Source organism: Solanum pennellii, chromosome 11 (genome assembly GCF_001406875.1).
Source record: "Solanum pennellii chromosome 11, SPENNV200".
NCBI classification, from domain to species: Eukaryota; Viridiplantae; Streptophyta; class Magnoliopsida; order Solanales; family Solanaceae; genus Solanum; species Solanum pennellii.
The window spans coordinates 53427962-53447719 of record NC_028647.1 but is presented as its reverse complement, the minus strand read 5'-3'; the positions used below and the strand labels follow the sequence as shown (position 1 = coordinate 53447719).

The 19758-nt window shown below is 37.9% G+C and overlaps 2 protein-coding genes across 2 annotated transcripts; both read left to right on the top strand.

Annotated features, from left to right (window-relative positions):
• Window positions 1-16491: 16491 nt before the first annotated feature.
• On the top strand, window positions 16492-17457 carry LOC107004200 (cytochrome c biogenesis CcmF C-terminal-like mitochondrial protein). Its single transcript, XM_015202441.2, has one exon. The coding sequence runs from the start codon at window positions 16553-16555 to the stop codon at window positions 17435-17437; it is 885 nt and encodes a 294-aa protein (XP_015057927.1). The 5' UTR covers window positions 16492-16552; the 3' UTR covers window positions 17438-17457.
• Window positions 17458-17515: 58 nt separating this feature from the next.
• LOC107003940 (cytochrome c biogenesis CcmF C-terminal-like mitochondrial protein) lies at window positions 17516-18850 on the top strand. Its single transcript, XM_015202180.2, has 2 exons — window positions 17516-17581; window positions 18048-18850. Exons 1-2 carry the CDS (start codon window positions 17516-17518, stop codon window positions 18816-18818), a joined length of 837 nt encoding a protein of 278 aa, XP_015057666.1. The 3' UTR covers window positions 18819-18850.
• The last annotated feature ends 908 nt before the right edge of the window (window positions 18851-19758 follow it).

Here is a 19758-nt window from a genome sequence, read left to right as displayed (position 1 = left end):
TGTTACACAATTTGTTTTGTTGTTCAACTAAATGCATTTGTTGAGAATTGTTTGCCAAGTTTATAATAAATATAAAATTATTCTTATACTGTTACATATATAAATAAATCTAAATGTATAAACTGTGGAAAATAATTATTGTGTAAATGAATGAAATATTGATCCAATACCATAATCATGATTTAAACAAATTTAAGTGTCCCAAACTTGTATTTTCAAGTTTGTACTATATGTATCATATACATTGCATTATGTTGTATTATTTACAATATAGACTAGTAATGAATCACACATTAAAACTATTAAAACTATATTAGATACAATTATAATTTTGATATATTTTTCCTTAGCAGTGTTGCCTTTCAATTAATAGCATTTATGTGATTTGTTTGTTTATGCATATGATGTATCATATACATACATATAATTCAGGTGTCTTATACATAAATGCAATTGGTATATGTGAATAAAATTCATGTACACTATACTTTAAAACTTATGTATCATATACATAACTTCGTAAGTAAACTATCAAAATATACTCAAACAATGATGATTGTGGAGCATAACGTTATAAAACAACAAATGTATCTAAAGCAATATGTTGAAAACACAGAATGTTAATAAGTAACAAAATACTGTAACACAACTAAGTTTTTTTAGAGAAACACATAAAAACGAAATTATCTTCAAAACAAAAAACATGAAAAATGTTCATGCTATCCATACTAAGTACTAATCTATGTTAACGAAATCTTGTTCACTTGGTGTTGTGAATTGACCCTTAGACATTGGTGTATCGTCATTCTCACTTATGTATCCACCCTTGACTTTGTCGCTGTCGTATCTCCACAAGAATGCTGCATATCTATTGCATACATAGGTGGTATAACAAGTTGGTCACTCAAAAACTCCGCAAGTGTAGCTATGTATAACCCGCAGTCCCTACACCAAAATGCAGAATATAAATTTGTAAAAAAACTTATACATTTTATTGTAGTCCAGAATTTAAATACTTACAGGCTATCGTCTTCGTGTTGCATGATGCCTTCAGCGTATTCAATGTTGAAAGGATTACGTGACTCTAAAAGTACCAGTTTATTTATCCTTATATGCATCAAGTTTTGGACGGTTGTCCGCTATGTTTTTTCAAAAAAATCACTGTCAAGGAGGTAAGAAGGTAACATCCTTGATAAATTTTTGATCTCCTCAGAATATACTCGTTTCCTTGTGCCCAAAGAAGAGTCATACACGCGTATAAACCTGTGATTCAATTCAACAATAACTAACACCCAATGAAAATTCTGATCATAATTAATCGGAATATAAACATCGTCCACAAGATGCCATGGTATTCTAGCTGGTATTGAGAATCCTTTCATGACGTTGATTATTTACCTCTCATGTACTGATACAGCTCCCGTACGATCAATGTGCTCTTGTGTACTGATATCATCATCAGCCTCATTGTTATAATACCTTTTATGGATACTGTTGATATGTGAACTGAACAAACCATTGGCTGTTGTGTATCTGTATTGATTCATGCTTCGAAGTTTTGATATTTTGCGAAGGTAGTAAAAAACACATCGATGTGCTACACAAAAAAATTAAAAAAATAATTATATATTCGAAAAGAAAAATAATGAAAATAAAATATTAGATACTGAAAGTGGTATATGACATTGACATATATATAGTACCTTATAGCTGATTGTATCATATACATTAATATAACTATAAATGATACATTTCCAGACACATGAAATTCCAATATACATGTCAAGTTCACCTGATCAGTCTAGCAGTCTTTCGGCTGGGACATGGCATAAAATTAATTTTTACTGGACATATAGCAACAACATAATCCATCATTTCAAAACCCAATGAAGAGGTTCGTGCTCTGTACTTATCTTCTGATGTATTATTTAGTGTAGAGGAAAGATGTTATTTAAAAGTGGAAAAAGAGTTGTAATTTTAGAATCGAAAAAATTCATTAAAAAATCAAAAAACTTACTTTTTAGCATGAGTTTTGAGAAGACCTGTAGTAACTCACTCAACAAACTCATCAATCAGATATGAAGGGGCTCGATTTGTGAGTCTCACAGCCTTCAAATGGAAAATTTGGACGAATTACATTCTCTATGACGTCTTTTCCTTTTTTACTTGACTCAAATGAAGTTAAATAAGGAGATTTGCAGTTTTTAAGGCATCCTGATACGTCCATGAAGAGTATTTATATCGCTTCGAACAACAATCTCCGCGATTGGAATATCAATTGGTAATTGACTGTCCAAAAGCAAACTTTGATTGTTGGTTAAATCCTTGAATTTGTCACACTATTTGATTTAACAGGAATAGGAAATCTTCCGAGATCAGCAACAAGTGTATTCATGACTTCTCGAGTTTCAGATGATATTGTACCATATGTTGAAGAATCCTATATGATATATATTGATAATTAAATAAGATTTGATAAATCATATAATATTTAAATGATACATGAAATATAAATTATCGATGTATCAAATATAACAGTATCTGACACAGACTAATTGGTGTTGGATTAAAGCATTTGTGCTGATGGATCATCCTGAATAGCAACATATTATACAATTTAAGATACATTAAACAACAAAGAATAACATACAAAGGATTGTAAATGTATGAAGGAAAGATTACATCAAACTATGAATTACATATAGTATACAAACAACTTTAATTAATCACCCTGATATGTATCTAGCACCAGAATGTATCATATACACATATAATTAAAATGTAAGTTATCAGACACACCAATTTGAAAAACACTATTGGTGTAAACATTAAAAATATGTATCAGAAGCATACAAGTAAACTGTAATGTAGCAAGGACATATTACATCAAACTAAGAATTGCATATAGTAGACAATCAATTTAATTAGTCACACTGGTATGTATTTTGTAACAAAATGTATCATATACACACATAATTAAAATGTAAAGTATGACACACACCAAATTGAAAACACTACTAATGTAAACATTAAAATATGTATCAGAATCATATTAGTAATGCATCAGAATCATACAAGTAAACTGCAATGTATCAGAATCATATAAGTATACTACAATGGATCATAATGGCGCAGTTTGATGTATCACTACAATTTTGATGTATACTAATAGTCAATTTACGATGATAATATTACCCTCTTATGCTCAGTTGTTTCTGTAGTATGATGAATAATTGCATATGAGGATTGAAGTTCTGAAACATCCTTCGTTTCTTGATGATTCTTCAATGTATCTTCAGTCTGTATTTTTTAAACATGTTTTTTTTCAAACATAATATGTTACTAATAAATTATATAATTGGATATATACAACGAATAAAGTAAAATAAACTTGAATATCAACAACACCAATGTTTTGATTATTATTGTTAAAATCCATTTATATCGATGAGGTTGATTGTTAGTCAAACTTAAATGTACTTGTTTGATGTCCATCATTGCCTTTTTTATCGGAAACTTTAATCATCTACGACGTAGACTAGCCACCCATCTCCTTCATGAATTAAGTTTGTAACATAATGACTTATGAAAGTTAAAACACATAAATAAAACACATATACAATATCTTTGGTTGTTGGTCGTCGTCCTTATTCCTAGAATTCATCATCTAAGAGTGATTTGTCTTTATCAAATTCACAAGATACTCAAATTTACAGTCAACCTATTAAAGAAAATAACATTCAGATTTATATTTATGAATAAACACCCAAAAAAATTGAATATAATTACTTTCATATTTCATCATATATTGCTTCAATTCCTCAATATCGGGATATATAAATTTATCTTTTTGGACTTGTGGAGAGACATAGACAGAATATACATTAGCAGGCGGTATAGGTTTTTCATCTAACATTGAGAATGATTGATTTAATGGCGGCCTTAACTACTCTAACAATTAAGGTTCCGACACTTCTGTTTTAGGTGTATCAATTTTCTTTCTCCTTTTGGATGGTGGTGAAGATGATGTACCAGACACACGTAATGATTTTATCAATAAATGATCAGGAGGGATTGTTGAGAAATCCTCAAAACCCGACTGATATTTTGTTTGCACTTTGTTTGCATGAACTGTTGTTGTGGATGGTTCACGACTATAAGCATCTTGAATATTAGGTAACTCAAGGGCTTCCACTTATTCTGGTGTAGGTTCAATGTTTGAACATGCATTCTGCATTTTAAATGGTTATATGATACATAACAATATTATGTATCATATGTAAATTTTCATTTATAAAAAATTAGAAAGCTTATTGAAAAACTGTTATTTGCAAATTTAAAAATAATGTTACCTCGGAAAAAATGTTGGACATAAACTTTTCATATTTTGGCTTTTAGCCACGACCGTCCAATTACAAATTCTGGGAATACCATTCGCTACTTTAATAGCTAACTCTGGATTTAGACTAGAAGCACATTCATAAGTCCATAGTTGAGTGCATAAGGCACACCAAATAAGCGATACATCTGTTTGCTTTGGTTGAAGTCTTGTCTGAGTGATGTAATTAACTTATCGAATGCAATCTTACCCCAAGGATACAATTCGTACCTATCATCTTCGACAATTAGAAATTCTTCAATCCGTATGAAAGTCTCACAAAGATGGCATAACAGGAAAGTATCGATGAAGTATAATATTGCCATCGGAACAACATCCTGTGAGGTCTCCCAATTTCCCAATACAAAATGTTGCATCAAGCGACTCTTGGTTATACCTGCAGTTAAATCAAGAAAATATCTTTGTAATAATCGGCTCGGAGTTCATGTCGGGTATGAAAAATGCTTAACATTTTCTTTGCATTTAAGGCAGTTACAATAGCGAATTCCTTTATACTGAACTGCAATACAGTCCCATCAGAATGACGAACATGCAATACATCTTTGTTCTCCTGTTGTACCTCCAACAACAACAAACACTTAGTAATTGACCCTGGAAATTGCATTTTGGAATGTTCAAGTATGGTCAAAAAATTGTATTCTTGAACATTTTAACGCCTTGATCCTTTATGAACTTTTTCATTTCATTCACAAAATCAAAATTGGACGTTGCTCCAAATCTCAATGGATGTGCTGATATATTTTTGATAACATAATTCATGACCTTTTTAAACACATATACCGTATCAAACAAAATATAAAATTGTATGTCTAATCTCAAACATATGATCTAATGGAAAGTGAATGATATATTGAAGATAATTTGTAAATTCAATAGATACATCATGGTTTTATAATGACATCATATCAAACCCGCCGTTAAATGCATACGATACATGAGTAATTAACATCAGTCCAACCAACCAAATACTTAAATTATTTTGAGGAAAAAACTCTCAAGGACACTAACAATATGTTGTATATGAATTTCAATAAGATATACTTATTACATATATGTATAAAACATTTGAATTATATGAATGTATATGATAGATAGATTATATGTATATGATACGTCATATGCATCGATAAACAATATCATGATTAGATACACCATTAAAACATTAAAACAATGAAAGATACATTAATACATCAATTTATGCATCTGATACACCTTCAAAACTGTACAACACATTATGCTTTCACAAAATTTGAAATTAACATGATTGAAGATACATGAATGGTAAAATCAGTGAATCTGTCTTCAGAATTACATGATTCTTAATTTGATTTCACAAACACATGCATCAATGTGACTTAGGATTTTAATGTATCAGCAAAATACAAAACTAACCATTATAAGTCGATATTGTTCTAACATACTATGAAAACATTAAATTGAAAAGTAATGTATCTTCACTATTAATGCATTTAAACTATTTCTGCAAACACAACGAACAGCATAACAAAATCATAAAAGTATAAAAGTTTGTTTAAACATATACCTTAGAAAGTGTGGGTTGGGAAAGAACACATGTCTCTTTTCTTCCCCCTTTTTTGGAGGTTTCTCCAACCTTTTTTTTTGGCTTCAGAACACTCTTGCCCTTCATCGCTAATGGGTCATACAATCGCTTAGATCTGTTCTCGGCCCACATTTCATCATCAGAATCATATGTACGATTATCATTAGTATGAGATGGACCCGATTCCATATATATCAGTAAAAATCATAAAGAAGACAACAATGGAAAATAAAATTCTTACCTATTAAAAACATAGAAATCGATAAAGTTGAGGGAGACTCCTACTGAAAATCAAATGGATTCGAAATTTTTAACTGCTAAGGAAGTGGAGAGATTTTAGGAATCTAATGGAAGAGTATAATTGGTAATGAAAAACGTGTGTTGGCTGAAAAAAAGGAGATAAATTTAAAATGAAAACGTGGATATTGGCTATAAAAAAGGTGGAAAATCTTTATGTACCTTACAAATTTTATTGATTGGGGGAAATAAGAGATTTTTAAATTTTTTATAATAAGCAGAGATAAATGGATATTAAGGTAAGTAAAGAAGTGTAGTTAAGTAATTTTTTCAATATCTTTTATCCATCTGACCCATATTCAAATTCTTTGATCCAAATCCAGTTGAAAATTTTATAAAAAATAGTAGATGAGATAATCTCTTCTCTCTTCCTTAAGCCTCATAACCTATTTTATTTTTTCTCTTTCCTTATTCAACAATTCCAAGATAAAATTAATGATTGAATCAATTAGTATTAAAATTTGAAATGGACATATTGGTATTTGAATTTGGTCATATCAATTGGAACTAAAAAGCTCTTCTTGATTGTTTTTGGATTTGATCTTTCTTGTTTCTTCCTTTTGATTCACACTCATATGAAAAGATAAAGATTCAATTTTTAAGGGCAAGTTGCACTAAATAGATCTTCTTAATTGTGTTTTTGTGGTGGCATTGAGGTAATCTGACTTGGGTCTTGTTTCTTTCTTCCTTTTGGTTCATACCCTTTTCAAAAGATTCATTTTTTTCATGGTAGAGTTGCACTAAAAAAGTTGTTCTTGATTGTGTTTTCATGGTGGCATTGAGGTAACTTGAATTGGGTATTCTTGTTTCTTTCTTTTGGTTCATGCCCTTTTCAAATGTTTCAATTTTTCATAGTGGAGTTAAACTAAAAAGTTGTATTTGAATTTACTATATTGGTGGCATAACTGGCATTGACCAAATTTAAATACAATCAAGAAGAGCTTTCTAATTCTAATTGGCATTAAATTAGCTAGTTCTTGGTTGACCAATGATGTGAACATATGCATTATTTTAATACCACTGATTGAGGTTGTATATGGTGATGAGAAAGAAAATAGGTTATTAGGTTTGAAGGGGAAAGAAGAGATGATAAATCTTTTAATTTTGATGAACTTTTAATTTGGTTTGGGTCAAAGAACGTGGATATGTGTCAAATGGGGTAAAATTTTTTTGGTGGGTTGCAATTTAAATTTATGCAATAGAAAGATGTCACATAATAATTAATAATAATAAAAAATAAAAAACAAAAAACAAAAGGTTATTAGTTTTAAGGGTAATAATGGACCAAAAAAGTGGATTGAGAGGTATTTTTAACCCAATAGGTGAATGAGAGGTATTTTCTAACCTTTTCGAATAGTTCAGGGATAATTTTTTTACCCTTTTCCAATTAAAAGAAGATAAAAGAATAAAACAAGATAAATGTATGGAAAATCGTTAAGTTCTCTGGCCACCTTATATTAAGAAATACCCAGCCACTTCATTTTACTTGACCCTCATATAACTTTGTTTTTAAGTTTTACTTATCCATTAAGCAAAAAGGTCTATTTTTTCTCATAATAACCTTACTATTTAACAATCAGATAAAGTAATAGTAATCAAATTTCGACATAATTTCAAAGTATCATAATAAGATTATTTAGTAAAAATACCTCTTTTAAAATGTTCTTTAAGAAGTGTTATAGATAAACAAAAGAAGATTGGGAAGAAGAGACAACATACTAAATATGGAGCTGGTTGGTGGAGAAGCAGGCTTGTCCCAGAAATCTCATGTCAAAGGAAATAAGATAGACAAAAATGTGGGTATAATAATAATAAATTATGTATATTAACTATTGTATTGTAAAAGTAAATTACTTATTTTACTGTAAATATTTATGGAACATTAATAACATAAAAACTCTCCACATTCTTTTTCTATTTGTTTATCTCACTTCTAATCATGAAATGATACTTTTTATTTTATGTATTTTTCTCTTTATTGTTTTAATTTATTGTAATGATCCGAAAGATCCTCTTTAGAATTTTTGAATATTTGTTTAACTTAAGTTAATTAATCAATAATTAATGGACTAAAGTGATAATTTATTTAAGACCTCAGACTACTTGACCCATACAAATTAAAATAAGTAGTGGGGTATAACTATTATTCTTCAAAGAAAAACTACCCTAAAGTGTGGGTCGTGCAGCATAAAAAAAAATAAAAAATAGGGCAACCTTCGGCAAGCATAATCTCAATCATGTAAGTACCTGCTCATAACAAAACATCGCATTGCAATATAAATGATTTAAAGCAATTTCACATGTATATTGAACACAAGTTGGGTAATGGCTTTGTTTTTTTTCCTTTTTATATAGTTGACGGAATGGCAATTTGTTAATTGATTTTAGAGTTGTGGAGAAACTACTAATTGTCAAACATCTAAACCTTATCCATTTTATAAGTTAATTAATGTTTGACGAGAAAATCAGAGTGCACCGCCGACCGCCTGTAGCACAGTTATCGTTGGAGTTATGGACAATTAAGGATTTTGGTCAAGAATTGTAGGTAAATTGGAAAAAGACAAAAATAGGATGCTTTATGTGTGATGCTGGCAATGATTGCCATTATATATAAATATAATGTGAGGACTAAATCAAGTAATGGTGAGGTAGTTAATGATTAAATAATAATGAGTGAAATAGAAGCAAATTTGTAGATAGCTTAGATTCTGTTTGCATTTTTCCGTAACAAGTTGCCTAGTTTTATTTTATTTTTATTTTTTTTGTTAGCATATAGTGATTAAGGTTACAATATATAGAGAAAGGTAATTAAATATTGGAAGTATGATATTATGTGGATATCATTCGAATTATAATATTGGAAAATTAAAACTCAGTTCTAGGCTTGGAATCGGAGAATATGAAACTTGACATATTAATCGGATCAAGACTTATGAACTTGACTATAGTTTTGGGTGAATTTTTAATTTAGGCTAGATATATAGCAATATGGTTGTTATAGTTTTGAAAACTTATTCTGATTATGTACTTGAATAGATTCCATTGATTTGGAAGCTCAACGGAAAGGGAAGGCTCAAGTCCAAGAGTAATTATTCGATTGGCTAAGGCAAGTGGATTTCTAAACTCTTGTTAAGCATATGAAATTCGTGTATTTCTTTGTGTGGTGTTGAGAATGACTTGGAGACTTTTTGCTTATTTGTTGGTGTTGTATTCCTGGTTATAAATCGTGCTTTGTTATCAAAATGGTTATCTCCTCATTTTCATTTGAGCATGTCAATTGCATTGTATCTGAGACATGATTTTGGTATAAGGATGTATCATTTCGAGGGTCGTATCGCGCGCCGCGATGGATATTATTTTTTGCGGGACGTATCGCGCGCCGCGATGGTTACTATTATTGAGGGTCGTGTCGTGCGCCGCGACAGATGCATGGACAGATATGTCCCCCATGGGTCCCGGACTGAGAGACAGCGGGTGTGTATCGTTAAGAAAGACATGCATCACGATATTTGACATTGCATCTCATGGCATTGCACATTTTATTATTGATGAACTTGAACATGTGTTTTGCTGATCTTGTGAGTGTTTCTCTGTGAAGCTTGTGACTGTTGAATATTGAGTTGTTATTGAGAATGTAAACTGATAGAGTGTGGTTATTGAGTGGTGTGTTTGGTAAACTGTTAGGCTGTAGCGTGGAGGATTAGATAGGGCGTAAGGAGTACCCGTATTTGGTTCACTTAACTTGTGTTTAGAGGTTTGCTTGTTGGGTACCGCGTGGTTTGGTACTCACCCCTTGCTTCTACAAATTTTTGTAGGTTACGAGCCCGGATTTTTGTGATACCTTCCATTCTCTTCGTTTCCGAGGCATCTTGTGGAGGATTGTGAGGTAGCTGCTTGTCATCTCAGCGAACTTTCCTACTTCAGTTTATGACTTTGTTTTTACTTGAAAGACAACTTCATTTTAGACTTCTATTTTGTTTCAATTCTAATATTTACATTAGAGGCTTGTGCACGTGACAACCTGGTTTTGGAGATTGAATTAATATGACTTGGTTTCATAGTAGAAATTGTTGTTGGATTGTCATTTACTTCCGCACTTTGTTAGATATTGGGTTTTAGGCTGACTTGTCTTGGTGGGATAAGACGAGTGCCATCACACCCATTTTGGGTCGTGACATTTATTCAAAAGGAGTTATTACACGTGACTTGCCCCTATTTAATATTTACTTTTAATAATAATCATAAATCTCATAATTTTTATGTCCATAGCCTCCAAACTTAAATTTGTAAGTTTATGATCTCTTAAGGTGTCTCTCTATTTTGCCTATACATTTATATTAATTTCATGAAGATTCACATTCAAAATTATATTTTCTGTGCTTCAACATATTTGTTTGGTTTGTAACAAAATATAATTACATGAATAGTGACGGATCTAGGATTTCAAGGTTGTGGGTGCTCGAGTAAAAAAATATAAGAAATACATTTTTAGAATGAGATTTGAACTCGGGTTCAACAACACAAAAGAGCCTTAAGCAGCCACCTAAGAGACAATGGACTAGTTATATCATTTNCTTTGTTAGATATTGGGTTTTAGGCTGACTTGTCTTGGTGGGATAAGACGAGTGCCATCACACCTATTTTGGGTCGTGACAAAATGGTATCAGAGCCCCAGGTTCATAGGTCTCACGTGTATACAATCCGAGTCTACGTAGAGTCTCAAGGATCAGTACGGAGACGTTTGTACTCATCTCTGAGAGGCTGTAAAGATTACTAGGAAACTTTCTTTTGTTCATTCTTTCTCATCGTGCGTAGTCACCTTCTTTAGTACTGAGTTGTTGTATACTCTTCTGACAGATGACGAGGACTAGAACTAATGTTACTGGTGGTAGAGGGGAGGCACTTCCCGAGGCAGTTGTTGAGGCCCCAGCTAGAGGTAGGGGTAGATCTCGATCTAGAGGTCGTGCTAGTAGTATGACAGTAGCCAGAGGTCGTGGACGTGGAGCAGCACCAGTGAGAGGTCATGCTAGAGAGGTCTCTACAGAACCTCAGATTGATGGCAGAGAGGACCAGGTTCCTCCAGAGCTTGTAGTCACACCCTTGCTTCAGGATACACTATTGAGGGTGTTAAGTGTGCTAGAGGGCTTTTCTCAGGGTGGTGGTGCAACTACTACACCACATGAATCTCGTACTAGAGAGGGGGCTCAGACCCAAGAGCAGCAACAAGCTCCAGTTTTTCATGATGCGGTGGGGCAACTACCAGTAGATCCCGCGGTTCAGAATGATGTTGCACCAGCAGTTGGGGGTTAAATTGCACCGGTGGTTGTTTTGACAGAGGATGAGCAGCGTAGGTATGAGAGATTTCGAAAGATGGACCCACCTCAGTTTCAGGGTGGGAAGAGCGAGGATGCTCATGAGTTTCTAACTACCTGTGAGAGTTATTAGAGGTGGTTGGATTAGCTGAGTCACATGGGGTTCGATATGCTACACTCCAGCTTCGTGGGCCAGCGAGAGAATGGTGGAGGACTTATTCGGGGAGTTTACCAGTTGGATCTCCTCCAGTGACTTGGGAGCAGTTTTCTAGTGCATTCCAAGATCGTTTTATACCATGGAGCGTGAGAGAGGAGAGTCGCTTGAGGTTTGAGAGTCTGAGACAGGATGGTTTATCTGTTACAGAGTATGAGGCGCGTTTTTGCCATTTGTCTAGGCATGCGTTGGCCATTATTCCAAATGAGACAGAGAGGATCCGCAGATTTGTGAGGGGATTGACTTTCTCTATCAGGTTAGCTGTGTTTCGGGCATCTAGGGAGGGGGATTCTTTCCAATCCATTGTGAGCGCCGCCAAAGAGGCGGAATTGATGGAGAGAGAGGAGTTCGGGGACCCTAAAAGGGCCCGTATATCAGGCCAGTTTCATGGTGCCTCATCTGGAGGTAGGGGATCACAGAGAGTGAGTGGTTCTTTTCAGCAGCGGGGACCTATTCATGCATCTATGCCGACATTTGAGGGTGGCCAGACATCAAGGGGTTCTTATAGCCCGGGTCAGGGCTCGTACAATTCACAGCAGCGACCTACAGGGCGAGGCAATTATAGTGGGTTTTCAGGGTCCACACAGAAGTTTCCAGGTCAGAAATTTTGTTTTACTTGTGGATATCCCGATCACTTAATGCGACAGTGTACTTTTCAAAGGGGTCGTGATGGGACTCGACCTAATTCTTCATTCCAGACTAGACACCAGCACCACAGGGTAGAGGTCGTAGCAGAGTTCAGTCATGTAGAGGTGATAGAGTTCCTAGTAGTGGTGTTGCAGCTCAGCAGAGTGGGGGTAGAGGTACCACCCAGGCTGAATTTGGACGAGGAGGCCACTGCTATGCTTTCCCTGGGAGACCTGAGGCGGAGACCTCTGATTCTGTTATTACAGGTATCATCCCAGTATGCCATCGACCTGCGTCTGTGTTGTTTGATCCAAGTTCTACATTCTCTTATGTGTCTACGTATTTTGCTGCTAAATTTGATATGATATGTGATAGCATGACTGTACCTATTCGTGTTTCTACACCCGTGGGTAAGCCCTTAGTGGTGGATCGAGTGTATCGATCCTGTCTTGTTTCTTTGGCTGGGTATGACACTTGGGTAGACCTAATCATTCTGGGAATGGTAGACTTTGATGTTATCTTAGGTATGGATTGGCTTTCTCTTTATCACGCTGTCCTTGATTGTAATGCTAAGACTGTGACTTTAGCAATGCCTGGTGTTCCGAGGGTTGAGTGGAAGAGTGTTAGTGGTTCTTATCCTAGCAAGGTTATCTCTTTTATCCGTGCTCAGAGATTGGTGGAGAGGGGGTGTTTGTCTTACTTAGCATTTATTCGGGATACTAGTGTTGAACCACCTCGCATGGAATCTGTTCCCGTGGTTCAGGAGTTTCCCGATGTATTTACTTCTGACCTTCCAGGTGTTCCTCACGATAGGGATTATCGATTTTTCTATTGATTTGGAGCCGGGCACTAAACCTATTTCTATCCCTCCATGCCGTATGGCTCCAGCAGAGTTGAAAGAATTGAAGGATCAGCTGCAGGATTTATTGAGTAAGGGTTTTATTCGCCCTAGTGTGTCACCTTGGGGTGCGGCTGTATTGTTTGTTAAGAAGAAGGATGGGACTATGAGAATGTGTATTGATTACAGACAGTTGAACAAGGTAAAAGTGAAGAATAAGTATCCTCTTCCGCGTATTGATGACTTATTTGATCAGTTACAGGGAGCATCATTGTTCTCTAAGATTGATTTGAGGTCTGGGTATCATCAGTTGAAGATTAGGGCATCAGATATCCCTAAGACAGCTTTTCGGACCCGGTATGGGCATTATGAGTTTCTAGTGATGTCCTTCGGATTGACTAATGCCCCTGCAGCATTCATGGAGTTGATGAATGGGGTGTTTCGACCATACCTTGATTCTTTTGTGATTGGTTTCATCGATGACATCTTGGTTTACTCTAAGACTGAGGAGGACCATGTCCGACACTTGAGGATTGTACTTCAGAGGTTGAGAGAAGAGAAGTTGTATGCCAAGTTCTCAAAGTGTGAGTTCTGGCTTACTTCTGTGACATTCTTGGGACACGTGGTGTCCAAGGAGGGTATTAGAGTAGATCCGGCCAAGATTGAGGCAGTTAGAGGCTGGACGCGACCTACTTCACCTACTGAGATTAGGAGTTTTGTGGGATTGGCAGGCTATTATCGACGATTTGTTCAGAGTTTCTCTACTATTGCAGCTCCATTGACTAGATTGACTCGACAGGATGTGGGTTTTCAGTGGTCTGATGAGTGTGAGGAGAGCTTTCAAAAGCTCAAGACTTTGTTGACTTCTGCTCCTGTGTTGACTCTACCTGAGGAAGGTGTAGACTTTACTGTGTATTGTGATGCTTCAGGAGTTGGTTTGGGTGGTGTGTTGATGCAGAAGGGGAAAGTGATTGCTTATGCTTCTAGGCAATTGAAGTCCCATGAGAAGAACTACCCTACTCATGATCTGGAGTTAGCGGCTGTGGTATTTGTACTGAAGTTATGGCGTCATTATTTGTATGGAGTGCATTGTGAGATCTTCACTGATCATCGGAGTCTTCAGTATATCTTTAGCCAGAGGGATTTGAACTTGAGGCAACGGAGATGGCTTGAGTTGCTGAAGGACTATGATGTGACCATTTTGTATCATCCAGGAAAGGCCAATGTTGTGGCCGATGCTCTGAGTAGGAAGACTCCTAGCATGGGGAGTCTTGCAGCGCTTAGTATTGAGGAGAGACCATTGGCTAGAGATGTGCAGATATTAGCTAACAGTCTTGTCCGCTTGCAGATTTCAGAAGAGAGTGATGGGATGATTGCTTTTATTGAGGCTCGATCTTCTTTAGTCGAGCAGATTCGTGCACACCAGTTTGATGATGAAAAATTATGTCTCATTCGAGACAAAGTATTGAGAGGAGAAGCTAAGGAGGCTGTCCTTGATTCTGATGGCGTCTTGCGGATCGGAGGCAGAATTTGTGTGCCCAGGACAGGCGATTTCATTAGATTGATTCTTGAGGAGGCCCATTGTACTCGGTATTCCATCCATCCGGGAGCGGCGAAGATGTATCATGATCTGAGTCAGCATTACTGGTGGTGTGGGATGAAGAGAGATATTTCAGACTTTGTTTCGAGGTGTTTGACTTGCCAGCAGGTCAAGTGTGAGCACCAGCGGCCCGGGGGTGTATCTCAGAGGATGCCTATTCCTACTTGGAAGTGGGAGCGGATTACTATGGACTTTGTTGTGGGTTTGCCTACCACAGTGGGTGGTTATGACTCTATTTGGGTTATTGTTGATAGGCTGACCAAGTCTGCCCACTTCATTCCGGTTCGGGTGAAGTATACGGCAGAAAAGTTAGCCGAGCTATATATCAGTCAGATTGTTCGACTACATGGAGTTCCTATTTCTATCATATCGGATCGAGGTTCACTATTTACTTCTCATTTCTGGAAGGCATTATAACATGGTCTGGGTACTGAGTTAGATATGAGTACGGCATTTCACCCTCAAACAGATGGTCAATCTGAGCGAACCATTTAGGTATTGGAAGATATGCTTCGAGCATGTGTGATCGATTTTGGTGCTAGATGGGATCAACATTTACCATTAGCAGAGTTTGCCTATAATAACATTTACCACTCTAGTATCCAGATGGCCCCATTTGAGGCGTTGTATGGAAGACGGTGTAGGTCTCCGATTGGTTGGTTTGATTCGGCGGAGATGGACTCTTTGGATACAGACTTGCTTAGAGATGCTATGGAGCAAGTCCGTATGATTCAGTACAGATTATTGACAGCTCAGAGTCGACAGAAGAGTTATGCAGACTGGAGAGTTAGAGCCTTAGTGTTTATGGAGGGTGATCATGTTTGGCTCCGAGTATCACCCATGAAGGGTGTGATGATGTTTGGAAAGAAGGGCAAGCTTAGCCCTAGGTTCATTGGACCTTTTGAGATTTTGAGCCGAGTGGGAGAGGTGGCCTATAAGTTGGCCTTGCCATCTAGTTTGTCGGCAGTTCATCCTGTTTTCCATGTCTCTATGCTTCGGAAGTATATTCCGGATGAATCTCATGTGCTTTCACTTGACTCCGTGGAGTTGGGTCCAGACTTGACATTTGAGAAGGAGCCTATAGCTATTTTGGATAGGCAGGTTCGAAGGCTTAGGACCAAGGAGATTGCTTCAGTGAAGGTGCAATGGACGCACCGATCAGTGGGAGAGGCAACTTGGGAGACAGAGTCTGACATGCGTGCGAGATATCCTCAACTTTTTGAAGCATCAGGTACTTTATTTTACTTTATGTTCGAGGACGAACATGATTTTTAGTGGTGGATAATGTAATGATCCGAAAGATCCTCTTTAGAATTTTTTAATATTTGTTTAACTTAAGTAAATCAATAATTAATGGACTAAAGTGATAATTTATTTAAGACCTCAGACTACTTGACCCATACAAATTAAAATAAGTAGTGGGGTAGCTATTATTCTTCAAAGAAAAACTACCCTAAAGTGTGGGTCGTTCAGCATCAAAAATAAAAAAATAAAAAAATAGGGCAACCTTCGGCAAGCATATAATCAATCATGTAAGTACCTGCTCATAACAAAATTTCGCATTGCAATATACATGATTTAAAGCAATTTCACATGTATATTGAATACAAGTTGGGTAATGGCTTTGGTTTTTTTTNTTGCGAACACTTTCATTTTTAGCCTCTCATCTTCTCTAGAGAAGCAAAACTCGAACGGATAGAACAGATGGTCCAACTACATAACTTTTTCTTTTTCATTACTTCCGTGGTCGTGCCTCGTGGCACGGCAGCACCCGTACTATTGAAATGGTTCGTCAGTAGAGATGTTCCCACAGGTGCCCTTTTTTCCAATGGTACTATAATTCCTATTCCTATCCCTTCATTCCCTCTTTTGGTCTATCTACATTCCAGGAAATTCATACGCTCCGCGGACGGAGCAAAAAGTGGAGTCTTGGTCAGAGCAAGCCGCCCTATTCTATTACCAGACATAATTGGGAGAAGCTCATCCGAAACTAGAGCTAGAAACGCTTTATTTCGTTTCGTTCCCGTTCTTCATTTCCTTCTTCTCGAATCCAAGGGGGACTTCTCATATTTCGAATCTTTCTGCGGTGTGCTCCGTTTACTATTCTTTCGTACTTTCTTCTTTTTACCACGCGATAGGTCAGCGAAGCCTGAGCGGGCGCGGAGAAGGAAAGGCCAAACACTTCGGCCTAACGGGAATGAGCAACGACGAAATGAGAAGATGAGGTGCCTCGGGCACCCCCATTTAGAAAGAAGGGTCGAAGGTTTTGGGCCTGTAGCTTTCCCCGTCCCCCCTTCGTCGGGCGGTGCTTGTGTGGAGGGTGCGCCACCTGAAATCGGGCTTGAAGCTCTCACCTTACCAACAAGCCGAGAGCTGATGGCTGTTGGTCACGACTACTATCAAAAAGCTCCTATGAAGATGAATATTTCACATGGAGGAGTGTGCATCTTTATGTTGGGTGTTCTTCTGTCGTGCGACCCGGCGGCTTATGTGCGACCTGTGGCCCACGCCTCCTATTTGTTCAGGGCGGGCGGCGTGAACTCTGATTCGATCCGGGTATTCAATCCCGCCGCTGAGATGCTCAGTTGACTCCTTAACCTTGATAGGAAGATGGCTTATTCAATAATTCGTGCATAAGGGTAAGGAACTTTGGATGAACTAATGCGAATGGGTGTAAGCCTCGCTGCTCGGAAACACCCAGTGCTGACCACACTGAGAGACACGAAAGCGCAGGTAACGCCAGTTGGCGAAGTGGCGTTAAGCATCCCTAGCGGTACGAAAAGAGGGGTCGTGATGATATCATCTACGTCCGTACCGCTCCTCGTGGAGTAGATCCCGCATCCAACCAAGTCTTTGACCAGGGAACGGGAGAATTCCCACTACCGCTGGAAGGCCAGCCGGGCCGTGAGCGCGGTGGGAACGGGCTTCCCAAGAAGCCAGCCCGGGCCGGGGTCAGCATAGAATGAAGGGGACGGCCCTAATCTTGTGTTGGCTTTGCCAACTTATTGGGTTGCGGGCGGAGAAAAGCGGACGTGGGGACTCGGGTCGGGGCGCAGCGTAACTAAGAGAGCCATTCCATTTAGGGCGAGACAAAATGGGCGGGCACGGGCGGTCTGGTGTCCGAGCCGATTGGTCAGACGACGACTACTTCACTTATTATTTAAGTATTAGCCGCCTATCCCGGAATGGGATGGAATAGAAAGAACGCGAAGCGCTAGCGCTACAGGGTCGGTTTTTTGGGGGGGATAGGCTTGTGAAGAAGCAAGCTTATCCCCGCCCCGACCGGCAGCTGCTAGGTTTCCCCATCTCTTCTAAACTTCCCCCGGTCTTCGGCCCGAGCTGTATGAGGCAAAAACTCGTCCCACGTACGGTTCGGAGGCCGAGCCCCACCCCAGCAGTAAGGGTGCGGCTTAGGTCAACTAACACAAAAAAGATACAGTTCACTCAACGATTGCCTTTGGGTTCCGAACTCCATATGGGGAAGGAGCGTTGTTGTTTGCGAGGTCTTGATCATTTACATGGACCCACTTTTCATTCCATTTGTGGGAATTTTATGATCTATAAACCGTCCCTAACGAGCGATCGGCTCATGTTTGAGCATGATGAATCACTTCGTGCCGACCTGTTCCCAATCCACTTTCCGGCCTCATATGAGAATGGAAAACTGGAGCATTTTATCCATCGGTGGATGAAGAATCGCGAACATAATAATTTCTGGTTGACCATGTTCCCAGAAAAAAGATACTTTCGAGAAAGGACGAGCACGACTGAAGTGGCTATACATACAAATCTATTTACGGATCTATATGCTTCGATTGGAACTGGAAGTTCCAGAACAGGTGGCTGGTATACCACAATAATCAAACTTCCTTTTCTTTTTTTTATTCGGATCGGATTTATGTTGGCTTCGTTGGGAGGCTCGCGTAGTTTGTTACGTCAGCTCCAAAAGGATAAGTTGCGTTGGAATTGATAAAGTTCCATGGAGTTCATAATTGCATAAAAGGAGCCAAAGTAGTGGCTGCGGCGCCCGTACATTCCAACCTGCCTCCTTGGGACTTAGCTCTGAAGATGAATTCCCGGTTAGCCGATTACCTTGACCGGTTAGTAGAACAGACCCATGTTGGTGTTGTTGACCCGTTTTTCTTTTCTTTGCTGATTCCTCTCAATGAAATTTTCCATGTTGGAGATCGATTTTTTGTTCGAGGTTCAAGAGGAAGGAGAGGAACCACCGCCCAATGGTGCTTTTACGAAAGTATGGTCACCGGCCAGTAGTGGACACCCACCACTTTCACCGGTTAGAGAGGCCCTCTTTAATACATTAAGAAAAGATGTTCACAGGGGCCAGTCTCATTTTCTTTATTCTTTAACCTGGGTCTGACTGCTTGACTCACCAACCTTCAAGTATTCCTCCATCAGGTCATCTTCCGGGCAGCGACTCTTACCACTGCAACCTAGGCACTCAGGCCTTGGAGCTGATCTGTCACTAGGCTACGTAGTGATTTACAAGCACCCTCACTGCACACTTTCTATATATCTGTCTCCATCCAATCAAAGACGTCCATGCCCATGCTGCTATCTGCCGCCGAAGCGCTCAAGGGATTCGTGCTTGAATGTCTCGAAAGTATCTTTTTTCTGGGAACATGGTCAACCAGAAATTATTATGTTCGCGATTCTTCATCCACTTAAGGTAGAGAGGTCGATTGTGCTTCATGTCTCCCAAGAGCATATTGTTCTGAGTGAGGGTAATGTTTGCTATCGCCGCTTCCTTTTTTGCTTTCTTAGAGGTAGGGACAATAAGTCCGTAGTGACGGGAATCGTGCCATTTGGTGGGCCAAAGTAGTCTACCAGCGGTGAAAAGACGATAGTAGACTATATATATATATATACATATACATATATACATATATATA